The sequence below is a fragment of the Mesoplodon densirostris genome, chromosome 4, assembly GCF_025265405.1.
Source record: "Mesoplodon densirostris isolate mMesDen1 chromosome 4, mMesDen1 primary haplotype, whole genome shotgun sequence".
Taxonomy (NCBI): Eukaryota; Metazoa; Chordata; class Mammalia; order Artiodactyla; family Ziphiidae; genus Mesoplodon; species Mesoplodon densirostris.
Genome location: NC_082664.1, coordinates 146,035,358 through 146,058,352, shown reverse-complemented (window position 1 = coordinate 146,058,352; position 22,995 = coordinate 146,035,358). Strand labels below are relative to the sequence as shown.

The window sequence follows — 22,995 nt, the reverse complement described above, 5'->3', positions numbered from 1 at the left end:
CCATTGCTGCATCCTCTGCTTTTGTCCACTGATCCTTTCCAGATCTGTAGGTAACCTGGGTACACAAAAATATTCACCAACAAATACTCAACCACACACGTACACACCCAAAGAGACACTAGCAGACTCACACTGGCACACACTAACCAACACCCAGACACCTTCATAAACACAGAATCAATGCCCGCTGAGCAAGTCTCATGAGAGGGTGGCGTCGACCTGGCCTTCTAAGGAGGAGGCTGGCGGAGGGTCACTGCCTGGCGTGCACACTCCAACTCGACTCAAGGTCTGTTGAGGGAAATCCATAAAGAGTCGAAATCGTTTTCGTTGATATCCTACAGCCTACTTAAGGGCAGGATGCCCAGACCTTTGTGCTAGCGGCTAGCTAACCATTTGACCTCAAAAATGTATAAGCAAGATTCACTGTTCCTAGGCTGTCTGCAATTTTTTTCTTCCCTCCTACAAGTCCTGATTTTGCTTCTGTTTTTGGACTCTCTCTACCAATCGACTCTTCCTATGTGAGCAAACAGTGTAAATCAAAGGACCAAACTCTGGATAGTGGCCAGATGTCTCACTTGAGTTGTTCTTTGACAGCATGCCAACTGGCAAATCCATACACAGCACCCATTGGCTGTCACACACACACACACACACACACACACACACACACACACAGAATCCATCATATGCACAGGTACACTTGTGAAAATAAAGCACCACAAGTGTGACTGTCCCAGGCTTTCTGATCAGACAGGATTTGCAAGAATTCGGGGTCATTTGATCAAAATGTGTCCCCACTGCCCCCATACCTAAGAGCCCCTTCAGTTGACCCTGGACCATGGTCGCCTTCTCTTTAAATTAAGAAAAGAAGGGAAAAGAAAAGAAATAGATCTCTTCCAATGTCTTTATTATCATTATAATTATCATAATCTTTAGTTTTCAAAAATATAAATAGGTGCACGGAACCCTGGTGCCTGCACGGTCCCGGGGGTGGGGGAGGGAGGGGGGAGGGGTGGGCGGCACTCCCAGCGGGAAGGAAATGCCCCCCGCCCAGCCCTGCCGAGATCGAGATCGACACCAGCTAGGGTGGCAGACCCGGGTGAGAGGACTCTGGAGAAGGGACCCTCGGAGGGAACCCGACCCCCACGCTTCAGAAGATCCCTCGATGGCTCTCTCCTGCACGCTCACCTGCGGCCGGAAGCCACCCCCTCTCCCCCAGGCTTCTCCCCCGCACAGATGGCGCAGCCCTCCGACTCCGTCTCATCCATACATTCAGCTGCGGTTCCGAACTCTTCATGCCCTCAGGCCTCTGCCCTTTCCTCCCTCCTCCCTAGCTCTCCCTGGAGGTGAAAGAACCAACGATTGCACTGCTCTTGGATAAAGTCAGGAAACAAAAAATTACCTTCTTTATTTAACTTAACCCCTCCCCTTCTCCCCTGTCCCTGCGCTGGTCCCTGGAAAGGCACAACGGGAGATTGAAGAAACGTCTCTAAACTCAGTCCACGGGTTACAATACGTTTGCTTTGCTTTGGCATTTGGGAGGAAAATTAGATGCAGTTTTGGCGATTTGGGAGGGTGGGTGGGTGCATACACAATGTGGGATTTATTTTTTTTCCTTCTTTAATGGAATTCCTTATATGACAGAAAGCGACAAGGAGAGGACACCATCCCTGTGGGATGTCAGCCTGGCAAGGCTCCTGGGCTCAGCATCCTGGGCACGTCCTGGAAGCTCCTCTCAGTGGGCCGTGCTGGGGCGGCTCCTCCGCAGGGGCCGTGAGCTCCGCTTCTGTAGTCTGCGCTTGTAGGTGGAGGCTGGGGTGAAAGGGAGATGGAAACATCTGGGTGAACCCTGGGAAGAAAGTGGGCCAGCCCAGCCTCTCCCCGTCCTGCCCCTTCTCCGCTGGCTCCCCTCCCTGCAGAAACCATGGGCTCACGAAGGCAGCCTGAGGCTTTACCCACTTCTTGGTTTTGATTTTTCTTGGAACCACCTTGGGCTAAGGGGCTTCAGGGCTGGTGTTGAAAAGGAAAGTGGGCCACCCGCTTTCGTCTTCACCTTCTCAGTGCAAGTGAGCCCTCCCTGGGGGCAGCGGACATCTGTGATGGAGCCCACGGATGGTGCAGACAGCGGGGGGCGGGGAGGAGGATGTGTTGGCGGTATCTAACGCCGTGTGGGGCGATGCTCACGGTCTGTGCAGGTGATCCGAGGGTCCTCCCAGTGCCCGCTGGGCTGGCACCGGATGGTGGGCACATGGCGCTGGACAAAGCCCTCGGTGCACTGGTACCGCACCAGGGAATTGATCTCGTACCGGTCCTTCTTCTGTCCGAAGATCCTGGCGTGCTCCACCATGGGGGGCTCTCCGCAGGCCACTGAGGGGCAAACACCCTTCAGAAAGGGCTCTCAGAGGGTCTCCCGTGATGCCCCATGCTGGTCATGAGCCAGTATGGCGCCCTCTGGCCGTGAGGAGATGGGCTCAGAGCCCAAGGAAGGGGCACGGAAACTGAACACCCAGCAGTGAGCCCTGACTGCTGGGGAAGGGGTGCTTTCATGCCGCACTAAGAATCTGGAAAACAGTGGTTCTAACATTTGGGTTCCTGGATGATTTAGAGCAGCAGTAAGGGAATAAAAGGGAGAAAGGTGGGGAAAGAGGGCGAGAGCCGGGCAGACTTGTCTGTGACTTCTCTATGAAAACAGTGATGCAGGGGAAAGTGGGAACTAAAGGAGGACTAGGGAGCAAGGGAGGGGAACGAGGCCAGGAGCGGGAACAGGTGGGGAGTTTCCTACCCGCACCTAGGTGTCCACAGACTTAAAGCTGATGATCAAGGCTGACAACTCCGACTCTGCGACGGACGGGCTTGGGAACCCCAGAGAGGGAGGCTCCCAACCTATGTGTGATTGTGGGTGACTGTCTGTGCTAATATCCAAGGCACCGTATGTGTGGAGGGGGTCTGTCCTCCTGTGGCCTTCACCCTCTCCCTGTCCCTAGTGGGCTGGCCCTTGCCATCAGCTCTGGGATGCTGGCATTGGGAGTGGCCCCCCAGGTCAGCTCCAATCTGCTAGTTGGGCAGGTGAGGTGACCTCAACAGCCAGGAGTACGGGTGACTTGCCCCGGGTCACACAGCAGGAGCCTGGAGTCTTGATTCTCTCCACGCTGCTTATCCCTCCCAGGCTGCTGCTTACCTGTGCCCTTTTTACACGTGAAGGGCAGCTGGTAATTGCAGGGAACGTCATTCCACTCGCCCTTCTCATGCCAGATCATCACCACGCAGTCCTCCCCAGTGGCAAAGAAGTTGTCAGGCTGGTTGGGGCGCCAGTTCTCAAATTGCTGTGGGTGGGAGTGGGGAAGGGGTGAGGAGGGGGCAGCAGCAGTACAGCTTGGCCGGACCCCTGCTCTCCCTCCCCATCAAGCCCCTTCCTGGTGGTGGCGCAAAGACTGCTGGGAGTCTGGTCAGGGTTGTCCCAGGTGCCATGGAACCCACGGGCCCTCCAAAGAACTGCTCACACCGCCTGGCTGTGGTCCTTGTCAGGAACTCAGAGCCCCCAGGACTCACAGTCCCTGTTAATGAGCTGACGACACTCTCCTCTTCCATATGGGCCAACGGGGCTGGTCACCCAGGCTGCCTGCTTGGGCAGGACTGGGAGGTAGAGCTATGGCTCCCAAGTCCAGACTCTTCCTTCCCAGTCTTCTCGCTCTAGCCTGACTCAGGGACAAACAAGTCCCCTTTCCTCTAATGTAACTGCTCCCCTCCCCCATGACCCTGTTCATATTCGCCTCTTCCAGGGAGCCTTCCCTGAGTCCTTTGCTGACCTCCATCATTTACTATGTGTACTGTTCAGCAGGCATCTATGTTGCTTTCTATCTGTCTGTCTGTCTCCTTGAGTGGACTCGAGTCCTCTGTGGGCAAGGAACCACTCTAAAGCTTCCATGTTCCCTCTCGGTGGTCTGCCTTCATTCATTCATTGCCTTCCTCATCCCTCACCCTTCCTTTCATGTCATTATTCAGTTGTCCAGCCCTGGGCTGGTCTCTAAAGGAACAAGAACGAGACACAATCTCTGATCTCAGGGCTCCCAGTCCAGCAGCTGCTCAGCGAATGTTTGCATGTGATTTGAATGTGTCTCTCTCTGGGGGTCTTTATTCATCTCCTCTGGGCCGCCAACTATCCCGGGTGCCCCCAGCAGAACTCACCAAGGAGTGTCCATCTGACCAGCGGAAGTCTCCTTCGATGGTCTTGTCATTCAGGCCGATCCACTGATAGTCCTGAGCATTGTCTGGAGAGAGGACGTGGGTATGGGGTGCCCTGAAGGTGTCTGAGAAACTTGAGCTCGTAGAGGCAGAGGGGATGGAGGGGTGGCAGGAGCTGGGTGGGCTCCTAGGAGCGTGACACCTGCCTCCAGGGTCCTGACAAGGGTCTTAGCACCTGCATGTTTGGAGTGCATTTGGACCATCTCCCTGAGCTGACATGGACTGGTGACAGACTCGGGGTTAATCCAGGGCTGACTCTGACAGACAGTGGGCTGTCCTGGGTGCAGCCAGAGCCGTGGCCCCTCAGGCGGCGGAAGTGCCCTTCCCTCCCTCCCTGCCCCTGACCCCTGCCGCCTCACTGGGCCCAAGTTCGCTGACTGCTGTCAAGGGAGATCCTTCACCCACATGACCATTCTCCGCTTGGGCCCCTGAGGCCCGGCCACACTCACTGTTGACAAACTCCTGCTCCTCAGGGGTGACGATGCTGCTCAGGTGTGACTGCTGCTTCCGGCACTGGCCCTCAGCGTCCACCCAGGTCGCCCGGTCGGGGAAGTGGCGGTAACAGTGGCCCTGGAACTTGGTCCAGCCCTTCTCACACAGCTTCTGGTCTGCAACACAGGTCAGGGGCTTGAGGAGAGGGCCTGGAGGCCGACTGGGGATGGCGTCTGCTGCCAGTCTCAGGGCTGGGATTCCTGCGTTCACCCTGCCTTCCGGGTCACTCCCCAAAGGAAGGGAGAGGCCCGACTGGATCGGGGCTCCAGTTGGAAGCCAAGAGGCCTGGCCCTGCCCCCTCCTCCCCCAGGAGCCTCTGGGAAATGCCAGGGACCCCTTCTTTTCCTGATATTGCCTCCCACCCCCAAAGCTTTTCTCCTGTTGAAGTCTGCTCTGCAGGGCTGGCAGAGCTCAGCAGCCAGGTAAAAAGAGGTGGGAAGGTAGGAGGTGTTGAGGCTTAAGGAAAAACATGTCTCAGAGGCTCTGAGGGGCTCCAGGGAGAGAGGGAGCTGCGGGGAAGTGTGTGAAGGGGGCAGCAACAGGCAGTGCTGGGGGCACGAAATGGAAACTTGGGTGGGGACAGAGGAGCAGAAATGTCTGCTTTGGGTCCAAAGAAGACACAGAGCTCTAAGTCTATCCTATCAGAGCTGGCTCTAGCCGAGCACATCATACTGCCTCAGGGTCCACGACCCAGGGACCCTGGCTTTTCATTCTATTTCTTGGTGGCAGATGGGAAGAGGGGAAGGGCTTCTCTCCTCCCAAGCCTACATTGGTAATGGATTCTGAGTCCAGCAGAAGGCACTGATGTGGAGCTCTTGGAGCAGAGCCTGGAGGGACAGACAGAGGCAGGTGGTGCCGGAACTGGCTCCTTCAGGCTTGGGAAAGCCATTAGGAGTGTGTCTTCCCCACTCGGTCTTTATTGTTTTATTTTATTTTATTTTATTAATTAATTTATTTAACTATTTTTGGCCGCTCCGTGCGGCATGCGGGATCTTAGTTCCCTGACCAGGGATTGAACCCGCACTCCCTGCAGTGGAAGCATGGAGTCTTAACCACTGGACCGCCAGGGAAGTCCCCCAACTCGGCTTCTAGTGACATTACATTGGTAGCTTTAACTGGCCCTCGTGAGAGTGTTATACCCCAGAAACTGGCAGATGCTACAAATCAGGGATCCTCATTCCTCTCTGAGAGTCAGTTGTTAAACATCTGCCAGCACAGTACGGGACAGAGGGAATTCCAAGACCCTCTTTTCTTTCTTTCCCTGGTGCCTCACAGGTGAAGGGCTGTCCCTAGGGCCCTGGGGCTGAGTGTAGGGCCATGAACCCCTCAGGCTGTATGGCAGCCTCCCTGGTCTGGCTGTTCCAGGAAGAAAGGACCAGTACCTGAAGGGAAGGATGCTTAAGCTGAAGGGGTGGATGCTTGGCAGGGTTGGAAGACAGACGCTTGGGAAGAGCAGAGAGAGAGAAGAGTTTGAGGCCAGTAGCCTTTGAAGAAAGAGGCAGAGCAGCAGGAAGGCTTAGGAAGATGCTGCCAGTTCCCTGCTGCCAATGCCTTCCCCAGGGTTTGGAAAGAAAGGCAGAGAGACTTCATAGGTAGCTGAGCGCCTGAGGAGGCCAGAGACATATCATCCCAGGGCTGATTGTGGGGTCCATTTTTGGGCCACCTGAGTGCCTAAGGACTGAGTTGGGTGGGCAAAGCTGGAGGCAGCCGCTGTGCTGGGAGGGGCCAGGGCCATGCAGGATGGAGGCTCTGGGGAAACAGCAACACAATTCCAGGAAGGCTGCAAGAGGAGCAGGACCAGAGCCAAGGCTTGAAGCACCCTTGGGGTGGTGAGCACTCAGGATTGGAGCAGGAGAAGAGATGCAGCCCTGCTCAGTTGGGCGCCCAGGCCCAGGCCCAGGGCCTGGTTCGGGAGCTCTGGCACCCTCCCTCTGCTCCATCAGAGTGCAGAGCCCTCTGCGGGCCTGGCCTCCACTCCAGCAGGGCACTTCCTCTCCCAGTCTGACACCCAAGAGCTGTTGTCTGTGTGGACATTCCATGCCCTTCTCCCTGTGGCAAATATTCTGGCACCCTGGGGAGGAAATCCTTGTAACTCTCCACTCCCACCCCAGACAACACCCCATGCACCAATTTCTTGGAGTCTTGGGGTGAAGGTGGAGAATGGGAGGCTGCAGGGAAGGAGGGTCCAGGCCAAGTCTTTTCTTCCAGAAGTTCCTCCACCAGTCTGTAACCTTGGCAGTGCCTCCAAGGAACATGCAATCCAAAACTACCTTCCCACTCTGATTAGGAGTTTCAGTTGCTGTCTGGAAGTTTCTGGGATGTCTAAATTGAGAGTTCATTGAAAATGGTTTTGAGCTCCTAAACACTTCCAGTTCTGCACGGACCATTGCTACTAGCAACTGTAAGCTCCATCTCCCCCTTTCTGAGTTGGGGTGGCCCTGAGATGGGGAGACTAGGAAACACTGAAGGTGAGAGGGCTGTGGGCTCAGTCTGGCCTCAGGAAGTTCCTGGCCCACAGCTCCCCTTGGCAGGGCCTGGCCCAGGTGCAGAAACTGAGGGGTTGGCAAGGCCCAAGAGGGGAAGCTCAGAGCCCTTGCAGCGAGGCTCTGTTCTCTCTGGCCAGCCTTTTGCCTTGCACCAGGGAGGGAGCAAGGAAGCACTGACGTGGCAGCTGTCACGGTGGCAATGAGGACAAGGTGACATGCAGCTGTCCTTGTGCATGCATGACTTGAGCATGCTGGTGACACGGGAGCTCTCAGACAGACAGACCATAGCTCTTGCCAGAGAAGAAGAGGAAGGCAGCTTGACCAGTGTGGCATGGTGGCTCCCAAGGCCATGGAGGGGCCACAGAGGTCCCGTGGGCAATATGGCTGGCAGACACATGCCCATGGCCATGCTGGGAAGATCCTGGGCTCTCATCCGGAGCAAGAACCTATGACTCCCACCCATAGTGTCCTTCAAGACAAATGCATGGAATTGGCTCTGTCTTCTTAGTCTGATGCATGCACCAACTTTGCTGGTGGCATCTGGAAGCCCTGGAGCAGGTTAGTGTTTGAAAGGTTCCCCAGAGCCCCACCTTCCAAAGTGCAGGCTGGCCCAGCCTGCGTGTCTCTTCTGCAGTCAGATCAGCCAGTGCCCCAGAGGAGGGTTTCCGCAGGGAACAGCAAGAGAAGGAGTGAGAATGAGTGGGGCCGACTTCTCACTTGTGGCCCCTGAAGTGGCTGTCTGGATGGATCTTGGGGGCCCCACAGGGCCTAGAACCTGTGGTTAGCAGGGAAGGATGAGGGAGGAAGAGGGGGTGCAGCAGTTAGTAACATTAGCTGAAGCCGAGACGGTCGTACCGATCTCACACAGGTCCCCTTGGTAGCTGGGAAGGCATAAGCATGTGAAAGAGTCGATGGCATCCACGCAGGTGGCTCCATTCAGACAAGGGCTTGAGAGGCACTCGTCAATGTCTGCAAGAAACCAAGGGCCACCATTAGGACTCCTGCCGGCAACTCCAGCTTCACAATTGCATTGCAGCTTCTTTATGGGTGGCCAGCCCTGCTGCTCTCCAGAGCCCTGGATTTCCTAAGAACTGTTGCTGCTGCTGCTGCTGCCGCCATCTTGGAGTGCTGAGCCAAAGATCCAACAAGGGTTTTCTTGGATGTGTGTGGTTCTGGATGGGCAAGCTTGGAGCATTGGAGCCAGGTTTCCCAGTGGGTGAAGGGATCTGCTGCTTCTGAGGGCAAATGCATACTGTGAGAGTGAGCTTGGCGTTCCTCCAGGACGTCTTCTCTTGTGAATATTTCAAGAAGCCTTGAGGTCTGAATTGGCTCTCAAACATGGCGGTGAGCAAGGACACTGGAATTCCAGTTCTTGAAGGCTGGTTAGAGCTCTTTCTTTTCCTAGCTTCTTCTGTAGTTATGAACCAAGGAAAGAGGACAAGGCCGTGCAGTACTAGAACAAACAAGCTAGAAGTGGTTCACAGAGTACAGGATCATGAGAAAATGGCAGTGTGGGATATCCGCATGAGACTTGGTAGATTTTTTTTTTTTTTTTTTTGGTTGCAGACACCTTCTTTGTCTTCAGTAAATAAGATTCAAGAGTATCTTATAAAGATAAGCCAACATTGTTATCTTGGGGGGGAGGGACAGAGACCCAGCCTAATATTTCCCCATGTAATCTCCTTCCAGTTTAAGGCCTCAGAACATGGACATCTCCAATGAGTCATGATTTCTCGAAGGGCTGCATCCTGGCCAGTGGGAGACCAGGGTTTGAAGCCAGCAAGGCACTTAGTAAGTGGCCACCCACCAGCACCAGCCTGGGATACTGGCAGGTCCCCATCAGCCTCTGTTCCCCAGAAGACTCTTCTTTCCTTCTGTTCTTCTGGTCCAGGATGTGCTTTGTGATCCAACTTCTTTGTGGGACTTACATTGGTAAGTCATTGGCCTTTGCCTCAAATTTTCATCCATTAGCCAAGGTGAGAACTGAAACTCCTAATCTGGTCTTTCTGCACTTTCAGAGAAGCCAGAGACCTAGAGGATCCTTCTACTCTCTTTGTATTCATTCTCCAAAAACACCAGCTGGGGTACTTCCTCTGGGAACATGATAAAAGGTATTGTGAAGCTCCTCTTCCCAGGGGATTAATAAAATTCTGGAATGAAAGGGTTCCACTCGCTTATGGGGGCAGCATGATATGTACAGCTATGTTCATACAACCTTCAGGACCTGGCGTGTCTGTGGGTGGTCTCCACGTAAGCAGCTCCCTAAATATGTTCCAGGACTTAGTTCTTACCTCTCATAAGAACAGACTAGATCTTAAAGTCAATCCTCTGATAAGAAGATAAAAGCACCTTCTTCTGGATCCTTCTCACTAGTGCATAGCCGATGTTATCTAGACCAGAGCTGGGTTTGTGCAATGGAAGGCCTGAAAATCTCAAGTCCTCAGGTATGTCTCTCTTCCCACGAAGTTCTTGACTTTAGTTCAGGGAGTGTACACCATGGGCTAGAAACCAACAGTTCCAAGTTTGAAACTGTTCCAAGCAAAACCAAAATGCATGGAGGAACAGACTGAAATCCCAGCATGCACTTGGATTCCCAGCATGCACCAGGATTCCCAGCAGCAGCAGTAGCAGCAATAGGTCAGGCCGGTGGGCGGAAGCTGGGGGAGGTTCTCCTGCTTCAGAAAAGCTACTGTTGTCTTTCGTCCATTAGCGTCATTATGGAAGATGGGAAGCACTGGGCAAGGGGGTATTAAGCAAATGGAGGCGCTAAAGCAGTTGTACAGAGCAGGGGACAGGAGTGGCCCGTGGGGAGAAGAGCCAGACATCAACCCTGGGGCCTCTGGCCAACCCATGCGGGAGAGGGTGGGAGGGCGGAGGCCCCGAGGGAGGTCAGGCCAGGTAGCTTCCAGTGGTCCCAGAAGCTTATTTCACATCACTCGCCCCTGCAAGGCGGCCTGAGGTCTAGGACTGTTTTCCTTTGGTGTTTGGCCGGGGCACAGGATCTGAGAAGGCTGCAGGGACTGAAACTCAAGGAACCAGGTTCCCGGGCTCAGAAGCTGTTTTATGCAGGGCCCTGAATTCACAGATGAGGAGGAAAGGAAGGGCCATAATCCTGAAGACCAGAGAGCCTGTGAGTGGCACTGGGGCAGCTTAGAGAGGCCTTCAGCAGTAGGGAGAGGGCTGAGCATCCTGTGTGGGGCCTTGTCAGGCTTGTGGTGTGTCCTCTCCCCTTCCACTGGCTGGAAGAGCCACTCTGGCCCTGATTTGCCCACCTCTTTCTGTGAAGGCAATTGGAACATTGCTTGTCTTCTGGAACCATGAGAAGAGTTGGGCTGGGCCCTGCTGTACTTTGGGTACCCCAGACAAGGTGACAGCAGATGGAGGATGGGAAGGGCTTTGGGCAATGGGCAGACTGTATGAAAGAAGAGAGGAAAGAGAGGGAGCCAATATCTCCCAAAAATCTTCTCTGAGCCAGACGCTATGTCTCACACACACTTATCCTCCCAGCGGCCCTATGACATGCACGTCGCTGGGCCATTTTACAGATAAGAAAACAAATGAAGTGACCTGCCCATGCTGGTAAGTGGGGGAGACAGATTGGAGAAGATGGAGGAGAGAATTAGACCATGAGGATGAAAGCTGGGCCTCTGTTCCACATGGAGACAGAGAAAGACACTGGAGTCCTGGATCTCAGCATCTCATTACCATTTCTGCTGCCCCAGCCAAGGGCTCACCGGTCATCACTAAGCAGGGACTTTGCGTCCTCTTCTCTCTAGTCCAACCAAAAGGGATGGTTTGTTCCTGAACAAGGCCCTCTAGTGATATCTCTAACTTAAGGGAGAAAATAACTGAGAACCCTGGTAAAGGTGAGGGTTCTGAGTTGGAGACCACAGGTCTCCACCCTGAAGGGGTCTTGTCCAGCTGTTGCCTGGGTCAGAGCCCAGGATTTCCAAGTTAGAGCTTATTTTGTTCATAGAAAAGGTTAAATGAAGTGACAGCAGGCGCTTTTACTTAAGTGATACCCAACCAAAAGGGTTGCCACTCGTAAATAGCATGGTATGAATGGTACCCCTCAAGTTGTTCAGTGTACAACCTGTGCAGCTGTATGTAGTGACCCTGGACATGACTTTCCTGGACAAGGATAGGCGGAAAATCTCCTCAAGAAGCACAGAGACAATTTCTTAGCTCAACAGATGCTCTGCACCCTGCAAAGACCTAGGATCAATCAGGATGAACAGAATTGAATACGTACAGCCACTTTCTGGTGTATCACAATCAACAGAAGGATTACAAGAGCATATTTATCAGTTCCAATTTGCTTTAAAAACAAACATGATTAGATTAAAAGTATGTTATGGTTATTTATACTATCAAGTTGTTCATATTTTTAAAGTTTGATCTTGAATGTAACTTTAATATCCTGCTAAATTCAATTAGTTGCCTGCTAAAATCTGTCCATGGACTTCTTGGTTAAGTCAAGTCAAGAAGGTGTAATTTGTATTTTCACTCGTAACCCTGTATTTTCACTTGCTTGGAAAGCACTTCCCCCCACCTCCCAGGGATAAGGTGTCACTGGAATTCAAACATCACCCCACTAGGGGGAGAGACAGGGTCAGGTCATAGATCAGAACCCCAAGTCAGTTAAACAGAAAAGAGGCTGAATAAATTTTAAGTTCATGCCCTTCTAACCACGGAGTTTAGAGAAATCCAGGCAATGCCAGTGATTCCTGGGAAATTGGACGTGAGACCTGATTTCTCAAATTTAGCTGCCCATTAGAATCACGGTGGTAGTTAATCTTTAGATTAAAAAGAATTATCACCAGCACCAGAGTCCCCCCCACCCCAGACCAAGTGAATCAGAATAGCTCAGGGCGGGGCCCAGGTGATTCTAAGGAGTAGCCAGGATTGAAGCCTCAGAATCAGAAATCTAATCCCCACAGGAAATACTGTATTAGCAATGGAGGTGGGGAGGATGCTTCTGCTTTTTAAGTGGATCCGAATAGGATAGTCCTGCTTTTTTTTTTTTTTGGCCACGCTGATAGGCATGCGGAATCTTAGTTCCCTGACCAGGGACCAAACCTGCACCCCCTGCAGTGGGAAGCGCAGAGTCTTAACCACTGGACCACCAGGGAAGTCCCCAGTCGTGCTTTTAATTGCTAAAGAATCTAAGTATTCATTAAACATATTTATTTTGATGTAAAGAGTAGAGATTAATTATTTATCAAGAACTTATTTGTGGAATGCTGACTAAACAAGATGACACTGATCTATACGGTCTTTTAACAACCTGTGGTTCCCAGTTCTAGAGCCAAATGACAGGTGGGTGATCTGTGGATACTGGACACCTTCTGCAGTCCTTTTGGAAGCACCAGATCTTGAGCTTGAATTGAACAGGAGCAACCTGGGACCCCAGGGGTAGAGTCATGGACAATGAGACCCCAGATTTTGCATGTGGATGACTCTTACCACTTGCCCTTTAGAGATGACAAAGCTTTTTGTAATCAGTGGCTTGAGAGATGGGGAAGGGGAACTGGTCAGATGATCTTAATTCTCATAGCAGTGTTTCTCAGCTCTGCCTGCACACTGGAGTCACTTGGGAGTTTAAAAAACCCCAGTGCCAAGGCCACAGGACCATTCCAATCAGGATCTGTGGGGATGGGACCCAGTGCCAAGGCCACAGAACCACTCCAATCAGAATCTGCAGGGGTGGGACCCAGGCATCAGAATTTTTTTAAAGCTGAGAACCACTACCTTTGACCCTATTTACTAATGAGGTAGTGAGGGCTTGTCTGTGTGTCTAGTTGGACCAACTCCAATTCTACAGCTGTTCTTCATTCTGGTTCCCCTGAAGTCTGGCTTCTAGCTCTTTAAGACCGACAACCGGTTGTTATGTTCAAGAGAAGGCTTCTTATTTAACCGAGTGTGTTAAACAGCGAACACCTCAACTCTTGATTGGACTTGCTCAGTAAAGTTAGGCAAATCACTTAACCTCTCTGTGCTGCAGTTTCAAATGGGGATGATTACCAAGCTCTCAGAGCTGCCTAGGAAGAAATTGTGGGAAAGAAAGCCCTTTGGAAATATACACCATTAGAGAAAAGCTGTCCTTATAGCAGATTAGTTAAGGGCCATTGTCACCTACTTCTAATTTCAGAGGTGCCAGGACATGAGCCTTGCTGTGTGACTTCTGATACCAGTGTCACATTTTTGTTTCAAGCATCAGGTTGGGGAAGCAGTTGCTAAGAATGGAGAGAGGTGTCAGAAGATACCAAAAGAGGGCAAGGGGGTTCTTGTCCCGGCGGCTGTCCCCACCCCGGAAGTCCTATCGGGCTCTGAGTCTGTTCCTCGCTGACCCAGGATGAGCTGGCCGACAGAGCTGAGCTCCACAACACTTCACCCAAGATGGGCCCCCTGCTGCTCTCCACCTGCACACCCAGACCCAGGGGGGGATGTGTCTGCACACCTGGCACGATGCCCCCCAGGGGCACTGCTCACGGGACAGACAGAGCCACTCCCACCGCTGACTGAAGACTTTGTGTGCTGGAAAGCGCACAAGGTCTCCCTAAGTTTTCAAAGGCAGTGTTCTTCCTTCCCCTTGGGGGTGGATGACAGAGGGGGATGTCTATAGCCCCTGGGGTCACTATGGCTCAGTGGAAACACTGTCCCCTCGGTAGAAAGGCCAGGACCTTCCTAGGAGAGCCTACCTTCTCTGGCCACGGAGGCCCATAGTGTTCTCAGTCACGGCCCCCCACACGTGGGCAGAGGCTGACCCCAAATCGGGAGAGAGTGAATAGGTATTCATCTTAGTGCCTGTTTATATAAACATACATATTTCCTGTCTAAGTGCCAAGGATACAGCATCTTTATATTATGAGTATCTAATGTATTATGAGGTGTTATTTTGCATATATACATTAATGTCTATAAACACAGAAGGCTTCTTTGTGTATGATGTAAAGGTATTTTGCATGTGTCCTAGGTATGAAGCCCTTTTAGGGAAGGCCTTGGGTCTCTGATGCCTGACTTCAGACAGGGCAGGGCTGAGGGCCTGGGAGCAGTGCAGAGAGCTAACTCAAGAATCTGAGCTTGGAGGGGACGGGGCGTTTCTTTTCTCAGGGGTGGTGGTGTTCATGAGCTGAGATGTCCTCATGGCCACAGTCCTCAAGGTGTTCAGGGAGCGACAGGTAGATTCTAATCTTGTTTTCAGGGCCACCTCCAATCAGAGGATCCCCCAGGCTCCTCACTCGTCCCACAAGCTGCTTGGGCAAACAAGGGCCCCAGCGTGGTGGGTGCCCAGGGGTGGGGCACTGCTGGGTCACAGCTGACCTGCAGCCATGAATCCTGGAGCTGGGAGTGACAAGCTCTGACTGTGTCATCTCCTTCAGGGCCAGAAGGGGACCCAAACCCCACCCAGAGACAAGCATGGAGGGGACCATAGGGGCTTTCCTGGAGGGCTCCACTCTGCATGATGCAAGACAGCCTCCATGGAGATTCCCTCCTGGGAGCTGTGGGGCACGATGGGGTCTCCTCAACACACACCCTAGCTCAACATTTCTTTGAAGTCTCAAGTTTTATCTTCAAAATTCCAGCACGTTTTGCATTCTACTCATAAAACAATCATTGGCTTGACAAAAAAAACGAACTACTTCTCAGTTTAATTACTTGACTTTTTTCTCCTAAACTGCCACGTAGACCGGACACTCTAGAAAGACGTGCCATGTTTACCCTGTGCCTGCTACTCAGCACGTCACTGTGTACTCTCCTTCCCAGTGTGAGAAGCCTGAGCCCCAACTGACCTTGGTTGCCTCCTCCCAATCCCTCTGCCTGCACCCCCCATGGCCGATGAGGCTCTTACCTATGTCGCAGTGCTTGCCAGTGTGGCCAGGGGGGCACAGGCATATGACGTGTCCCTCTGTCTCCTGGCAGGTCCCAGCACCGCAGGGCTCCTTGGCACAGGTGGTGGGGTCTGCAACCCCCGGGGAGAGGCTGAGCATCAAGAATGTAGCTGCCTGGGGTACAGCGCAGCCTCTACAACCTCGAGGGTGGGGCCTGAGGCCCCAGAGGCCCACAAGGCTGGTTCTGGGTCAACACGCTTCTGAGGATTTTGTCCCTCCTGAGTCCCAGCATCTGGGAGCGGTTGGGGGCTCTCTGACTGGGGAAGGTCTCTCAGTACACAGCGGGAGGCAAGGGATCCCAACGCAAAAAGCAAAGGAAAATCATCAGCCTCTGGTGCTCAGTGCCAGGTTTGTGTCAAGGTGAGGCCATCACTATAGTACAGAGGATTCACCTGTGCAGGGTGAGGGTGGGGAGGCAGGGTCTAAAGGCAGGACACGGCCAAAATGACACTACATAGTGCCTTGAACTGTGCAGGTTTTCACCCTGCACAAAGCAAATACTGGGGCATAAATGTCATCAGCAGATTCATTCTCTCAACTCACACTCACTCCATGGGAAAGGGGCATGAGCAGAATTTCCAGCACTATCTAAATAGTGTTTCCCGTGCCAAGTACAGACAGTTGAATTCACATATAAATGTTTGTGTCATGTAACTCCACTGTAACAATAATAATCACGAATCTACAAGTGTGCACTGTGTGCAAAGTATGACACTTGTTCTCTACATATTTATATCTTGCTTAATCTTCCTTGGTACTATTCCTGTTCTACAGTTCTCAGAGAGGTTAAGAAACTTGCTTGAGGCTGCACAGCTCATCTGTGCTCAGAACTTGAATCTACATGGCTACAGTCTGAACTACCCAAACCATTTAAAGGAAAATAATCCCAACAATACCTGCCGTGGTTGCCTCTGATTCATCTGTCCTTCCTGGAGAGGGTGGGATGGAAGCATCAGTTGGGGAGGTGGGTGTTTTGGCTGTTTGGGTCTCTTCTCCTGAGTGCACGGGGCTTGAGGACTCGATTTCTAGATGCGCCTCTGCAGGGCTCTGGGTCTGCTGAATCCACTTGGATTCCAGGATGGTGGGGCTGATGACAACATCCAATCCCGAGATGTGACCAGACAGGTCTCCGCTGATTTCAGTCCTGTCTCCAGAAGCCACGGGAGTGGCCGAAGGTGAGCCTGATGCCTCTGTGCCCACATCATAGGTGGTGGTTGACTCTCCACTCACTTCCGGGGCAGCCGAGCCCTCCCTGGGGCCTTCCTGAAAGGCTGAGGTGCTACCTGTCACTCCCAGGCCTGAGGCTTCCTCCAGATCAGCTTCATGGAAGGCGGAGGTGGTTCCACTCAGATCAGGGGACCTGGAAGTGCCTCCGCTGGCCTCGGGGGCAGCTCCCACCTCAGCCTCAGGATAGGCAGATGTCTCGCTGCTAGATTCTGGGACTGATGATGCTTCTACTCCAGACCCAGGGAACCTTGGTGCATCCCCAGATGCAGAGGCTTCTCCACTGGACTCAAAAAGCTGGGGGGTGTATGTTACAGGGGGTCTTTGGCCCAGTTCCTGGGAAACAGTTGGTTCAGTCACACCCTCCACGAACTCAGAAATGATTAAAGTAACTTCTGGAAGTCCTGAGGCCTCCCCACTTGTGCTCGTGGGTGCAGAGGATTCTCCGCTTACATCAGTGGTGCCAGAAAAGTCCCCACTAAAATATGGAGTACTTGATGGCTCTCCACTGGGCTCTACCAGTCCAGACTGACTTAGGTCCAAAAGTCCTGAATGGTCTCCAGACATGTCTGGTGCTCCAGAAGGGGCACCACTAAGTTCCAAAATGCCCGAAGGCCCTTCTCCTGCTTCTTGGGCTGTTGGAGCCTGGGTTACAGATTCCACCAAAGTTCTGTCTACAAGAGAGACAGTGGAGAAACCAGATGGAAGTCCATGGCCGTCATATGCTCCGGAGGGCAGGCTGCTCCCACTCTCAGCTCCAGAGGACTCTCCACTGACCTCAGCTACTCTGCTTGGCAGGCCACTGAATTCTGGAGGCTGTGGTGTAAACCTACTGGAGTCAATTACTCCAGAAGATAGTCCACTGACATCCACTATCCCAGATGTGCCTGAGAGATCTGCCTCTCCTGAAGGGAGGCCACTGAGTTCCACGGACCCTAAACCTTCTACTTCCTTAAATGTAGTTGGGGTCACTTCAACCAAACTGGTGTCCACGAATGTAATGCCAGAAGATTCACCACTGCCACTCACAGCACTGGAAACCAGGTCAGGGATTCCGGATGTTGTCCCACTGAACCCTGGTAACCCTGATGGCTGCCCACTGAGATCAGGGATCCCAGACGTTTCTCCACTCAGGTCGGTTATGCCAAATGGTGGACCAATGCCAGAAAGAACTCCAGAAGCTTCTCCACTGATTTCTGGTTGTCCGGAGGACAGTCCACTAAGCTCAGTCACACCAGATGTTTCCCCAGAAAACCCTGATGGCTGCCCACTGACCTCAGAAAGTCCAGATGTTCCCCCACTAATGTCAGGAAACCCTGATGGCTGTCCACTGACACCAAAGAGTCCAGATGTTTCCCCACTGATGTCAGGAGTCCCAGATGCCTGGCCACTGAGTTCAGCTCCTGAAGAGAGCCCGCTTGCTCCTCCACTAATGTCCAGCTCACTGAAGGGCAGCCCAGATGTTTCTCCAGCACCACTGATGCCAATGGTTCCCCTTCCTTCTAGTTCACCTGCAGTGGTGGCTGTGACCACTTCCACCAATGTAGTATCCACTAGGGAGACAGTTGGGAACCCAGATGGAAGTCCACTGAAGTCAGGAAGGCCAGAAGATGGGCCACTTCCAAGGTCCACCCCAGAGTACTCACCACTAACTCCAGAGGGAAGGCCACTTGCTTCTGGAGCTTGCCCACTTCCTAGAGTTCCAGAAGGTATTCTGCCAAGGTCCAAGACTCCAGAAGCTGACCCAGTCAAGTCTTCTTTTCCAGAAGTCAACCCACTAAGATCCTCAGCTCCAGGAGCAGAGATCTCCAGACTTTCCCTTCCAGAAGGAAGTCCACTAAGGTCCCCTACTCCAGAAGCAGAGGTCTCTAGATGATCCTCACCTACAGAAGGAAGTCCACTGAGGTCCTCTACCCCAGAGACAGAGGTCTCTAGACCCTCTCCTCCAGAAGGAAGTCCACTGATGTCCCCTACTCCAGAGGCAGAGGCTTCTGGACCTTCTCCAGAAGGAAGTCTGCTGAGATCCTCTATTCCAGAGGCAGAGGCTTCTGGACCTTCTCCAGAAGGCAGTCCACTGAGGTCCTCTACTCCAGAGACAGAGGTCTCTAGATCCTCTCTTCCAGAAGGAAGTCCACTGAGGTCTCCTACTCCAGAGGCAGAGACTTCTGGACCTTCTCCAGAAGGCAGTCCACTGAGGTCCCCTACTCCAGAGACAGAGCCCTCTGGGACCTCACCTCCAGAGGGCAACCTGTCAACTTCAGGAATGCTGGTCCACGTAATTCTATCTTCATCTCCTGAAGCCAGTCCGCTTTCCACAGGCAGGCCTGAGCCCACTGTAGAGGTGAGCCCACTGAAGTCAAGGTCTTCAGAGGGCAGTCCACTTGCAATTTCCCCTGAGGGCTGCCCACTGGAGTCTAGGTGTCCTGAAATTTCTCCACTGCCTGTGAAGTCACCACTGACTTCAGGCACCCCAGATACCTCCCCAGAGCCTGGCAGCTCAGTCCTGCTGGGCACTGGGGCTGAAAGTGTGGATGGTTCCTCTGAGGGGAACAGCTCCTCTGAGGGGAATGGTTTCTCCGAGGGGAATGGTTCTTCTGAGGGGAATGGCTCCGCTGAGGGGAATGGTTCTTCTGAGGGCAACGGCTTTTCTGAGGGCAATGGTTCCTCCGAGGCTGAGGGCACTTCCGTTGCAGAAGGGCCTTCTGTGCTCTCCTCTGTTGCTGTGCTAGTGGGAAGCCATGTAGGAGGGACCCCTGGAGGAAAGGAAGAAGAAAGATGAGGTGTGGATTTAGTAACTCTGCCCCATTTTAAGCTCATGCAGAGAAGCTGAACTCCATTCCTTCCACAGTAAAACTTTTCTCTCAAGAGCTCAGAGATGTGTCCAGACATTTGCTAATGGAACCTCACACAGCCTCTTGGGAAGGATGGGGACCAGGAAACTCCCCGCCACCCTCAGGCTATACTTTTTGAGACCCTAGGGGGCGCCATTCACACTAGTTACAGAATGTGGGGGACTGGCTGCCACTGAAGACAGTCAAGGTCACCTTTCAAGTACTTCCACATTATTACCTCATTTATCTAAAACCATGATTTTTAAAGTGTGGTCTCCAGACTATCAGCACAAGCATCACCTGGGAACTTGACAGAAAAGCGAATTCTCAGATCCTACCCCAGCTCCACTGACTTAGGAATTCTGGGGCGAGACATGGCACTATGTGTTTTAAGTTTATTTATTTATTTATTTATTTAGGGCTGTGTTGGGTCTTCGTTTCTGTGTGAGGGCTTCCTCTAGTTGTGGCAAGCGGGGGCCACCCTTCATCACGGTGTGCGGGCCTCTCACCATCGCGGCCTCTCTTGTTGCGGAGCACAGGCTCCAGACGCGCAGGCTCAGTAGTTGTGGCTCACGGGCCTACTTGCTCCGCGGCATGTGGGATCTTCCCAGACCAGGGCTCGAACCCGTGTCCCCTGCATTGGCAGGCAGATTCTCAACCACTGCGCCACCAGGGAAGCCCGCACTATGTGTTTTAATAAGTTCTCCCTACCATGCTGATACTCTTTGAAAGTGGGAATTGTTCATCGGGACCAATCCCTCTGAGGCTGAGAGGGTCAGGTGATGTTTGCAAAAATACGTCAACTTTTTCAATTCTGAGAGCCCTATTACAGAGGACTTGGAAAATATAGAAAAAAAAGAAAAGAACAGAAAAGAAAACCCCACCATCCTAAATAATCATGGTTACATTATTTTCTTTCTGTCTTGCTTCCTTTGGCATTTAACAATAACCTGCATGTATTTTTGGGCTAATTTCCCAGGCAGAGAACATGAGCAGAGAGGGTACTTGGTCCCAGTGGGCAGGTTTACAGCCTACTCTCACCTAAAGGAGAATCCTGGAGGGGGGTGGGGAGTTCGATATAGCAGTGGTGACATGTAAGATGGTTTTAAATGGATATATACACACACACACATACATGTATTGGGTTGGCCAAAAGTTCGTTTGGGTTTTTCTGTAAGAGGCTATGGAAAAACCCGAACGAACTTTTTGGCCAACCATATATATATATATCACATATCAGAAAATAGCCACTTACAGATATGATATAACGTTTCTCTTTGAAATACATCTACATTTCTTTTCAAAAGGAGGTCAATTTAAAGAAAAAGATACAGAGTTAATAGCAGTAGAGATGGTTCCCCGGTAAGGCTCAAATCAGCGAGGTGGTGGGGAACTGAAGAAATATTGGAAAACATTTCTATGGGGCCAATGGAGTCCCCTCCCATGGATAACTCCTGTTAGTGGCTGCCCGAGTCCTGTGCCAAGCCACACACTCATGCCAAAGAGGACTTGGTCATTCTTGTTCTTGTGAAGGTCAAGGAAAGGGCCTCAAGCAGGTATGGCTGCTGGGTGAGGTCTCAGGTTTAGAATCCCACCTGCTCCACTGATGCACCTTTACCTTCTGGTTTTGCATTTCCAGCACCCAGAGGAGCACTTGGTGTGGCCAAATTGCTTGGGAACTGAATGACTGGATAAATTAGTGGGAAGCTTTGATATATTCCTTTCTTCAAATGCATGTACCCCTGGGAGAGCTGACTCTAAAAGGTGCACACAAGTTACTATGCATTGCTCTAATTCAGCCTTACCCAAAGTGGGCCATGTTAAAAATGCTCCGTGAAGGGGCTTCCCTGGTGGCACAGTGGTTAAGAATCTACCTGCCAATGTAGGAGACACGGGTTCGAGCCCTGGTCCGGGCAGATCCCACATGCTGCATAGCAACTAAGCCCGTGCACCACAACTACTGAGCCTGTGCTCTAGAGCCCACGAGCCACAACTACTGAAGCCCGTGCACCTAGAGCCTGTGCTCTGCAACAAGAGAAGCCACCACAATGAGAAGCCCTGAGAAGACCACACAGTGCAACAAAGAGCAGCCCCCATTCGCCACAACTAGAGAAAGGCCACGTGCAGCAACGAAGACCCAACGCAGCCTAAATAAATAAATAAATAAATTAGTTAATTAATTTTAAAAAAATGAAAATGCTCCGTGAAAAGAAAAAGACACTGTGGGCTTCCCTGGTGGCGCAGTGGTTGAGAGTCCTCCTGCCAATGCAGGGAACACGGGTTCGTGCCCTGGTCCGGGAGGATCCCACATGCCGCGGAGCGGCTGGGCCCGTGAGCCATGGCCACTGGGCCTGCGCGTCCGGAGCCTGTGCTCCACAACGGGAGAGGCCACAACAGTGAGAGGCCCGCGTAACGCCAAAAAAAAAAAAAAAAAAGAAAAAGACACTGTGATCAGATTCATTTGGCACACACTGAATACATTGCCCCCCCGCTGCCTTACAGTGCATATTAGCATATCCAAGGCTCTGAGAAGGTCTGCAGTGGGGGAAATCTGTATCTTCCTGTAAGCCAGGACTTCCCAAACCTTATGGCTAGAAAACGCTTTTTCCAATAGGGTTTGGGGTCTTCCGATTTCATCCCATCAAGTCCCATCTGATTTAATCATAACAGATGCTGTCAGCAAGTTCTGACTGGGGACGCCTGGCCCAGAAGAGGGACACGGAAGGAGAAGCAGGGCAAGGAGACATGTCACAGCCAGACTGCCCACAGCCACCCCCTCCCAGGCCCTTTCCCCTCTACTGGAGCTCCTCCTGCAAGAGAGTTTTTAAGAGGTTAGAGAGTAGGAGTGTAACTGCAGGAGCACAGAATGAGAGCCCTCTGATTGACACAGTGCTGGGCATTTGGGGTGTGTAGCTGGAAGACAGTGCAGAGAGAGACAGAGAGAGAGAGAGAGAGAGAGAGAGAGAGAGACAGAGAGACAGAGAGAGAGGGAAAGAGGTGTGTTTTATGAACAAAGCTGCCCTTTCTCTCCCTTGGGGGTTGGTCCTAGAGGCTCGCTGAGGTGGCCGAAGTTGCCCACAGTGGCACACTTAGCTAGTGTAAGGGCTGGGGAAACAGAGCACAAGTCCCGGAGGGGACCACCCTGCCCTCCCCCCACCGGGGCACACCCTAGGCTGCCAGGCGTGTGACTCATCGGGACGTGGCTCGGAGCCCGAGCCACACAGACCTGGCAGTGGGGAAGTGCCCGCTGGCGTGTAGGCGGGCTCCCATTCCGTCTGGTTTTCTGGCTCAGTGATGAAGTCTGGGATTGCAGTCGTCTCCTCCCCAACAGGGACAGCAGCCACGCTGGGCCCCACTTCAGTAGTGATCCAGTGTTCCACCTCAGGGCGCTCTGTGGGTGCGCTACCCTCCTCTTGTCCTGGAGAGGGCGCCGCCGAGATGCCTAAAGGGCATGCGGGTGGTGAGGGTTCCTTCTTACCAGTGACCCAATCCAGGCTGGCCCTTCTTGAGGGGAACTAGGGGATCCTGAGGTGGGCCAGGCCTGTGCACAAACCTTACTGGCCCTCGGCCTCCCACCACCCCACCCAGTCCAGTAGGATGGCTCTTGTCCTCAATTAATAAGAGCCGTTTGCATCAGCTATATCAATATGCACACACCATCGGCACTTTATTTCAGGGTGGTCTGGGGCACCTCTTCTGCAGAATCTATTATACCTGCCAGGCATTGTTTAAAGGTCTTATGTATATAAAATCATTTTATCCCACAATGGCCATGTGAAACAGATACTATTATCTCATTTACAGATAGGGAAACTAAGGCACAGAGTT

At 52.4% G+C, this 22,995-nt stretch overlaps 1 protein-coding gene across 4 annotated transcripts in view; it reads right to left on the bottom strand.

Moving 5' to 3' along the window:
* Positions 1-897: 897 nt before the first annotated feature.
* ACAN (aggrecan) overlaps positions 898-22,995 on the bottom strand; it is a 62,919-nt gene continuing 40,821 nt past the window's right edge. The window contains exons 11-19 of one of the 4 annotated variants that reach the window (XM_060097352.1): positions 22,394-22,609; positions 16,009-19,089; positions 15,073-15,183; positions 8,076-8,189; positions 4,692-4,850; positions 4,186-4,268; positions 3,179-3,323; positions 2,185-2,367; positions 898-1,812 (exon numbers count right to left, since the gene is read on the bottom strand). In XM_060097352.1, coding sequence (XP_059953335.1) covers positions 1,736-1,812; positions 2,185-2,367; positions 3,179-3,323; positions 4,186-4,268; positions 4,692-4,850; positions 8,076-8,189; positions 15,073-15,183; positions 16,009-19,089; positions 22,394-22,609 — 4,169 coding nt within the window. In that variant the 3' untranslated portion in view covers positions 898-1,735. The remainder of the gene's footprint in view (positions 1,813-2,184; positions 2,368-3,178; positions 3,324-4,185; positions 4,269-4,691; positions 4,851-8,075; positions 8,190-15,072; positions 15,184-16,008; positions 19,090-22,393; positions 22,610-22,995) is intronic. The other 3 variants (XM_060097349.1, XM_060097350.1, XM_060097351.1) reach the window with 3 other exon arrangements.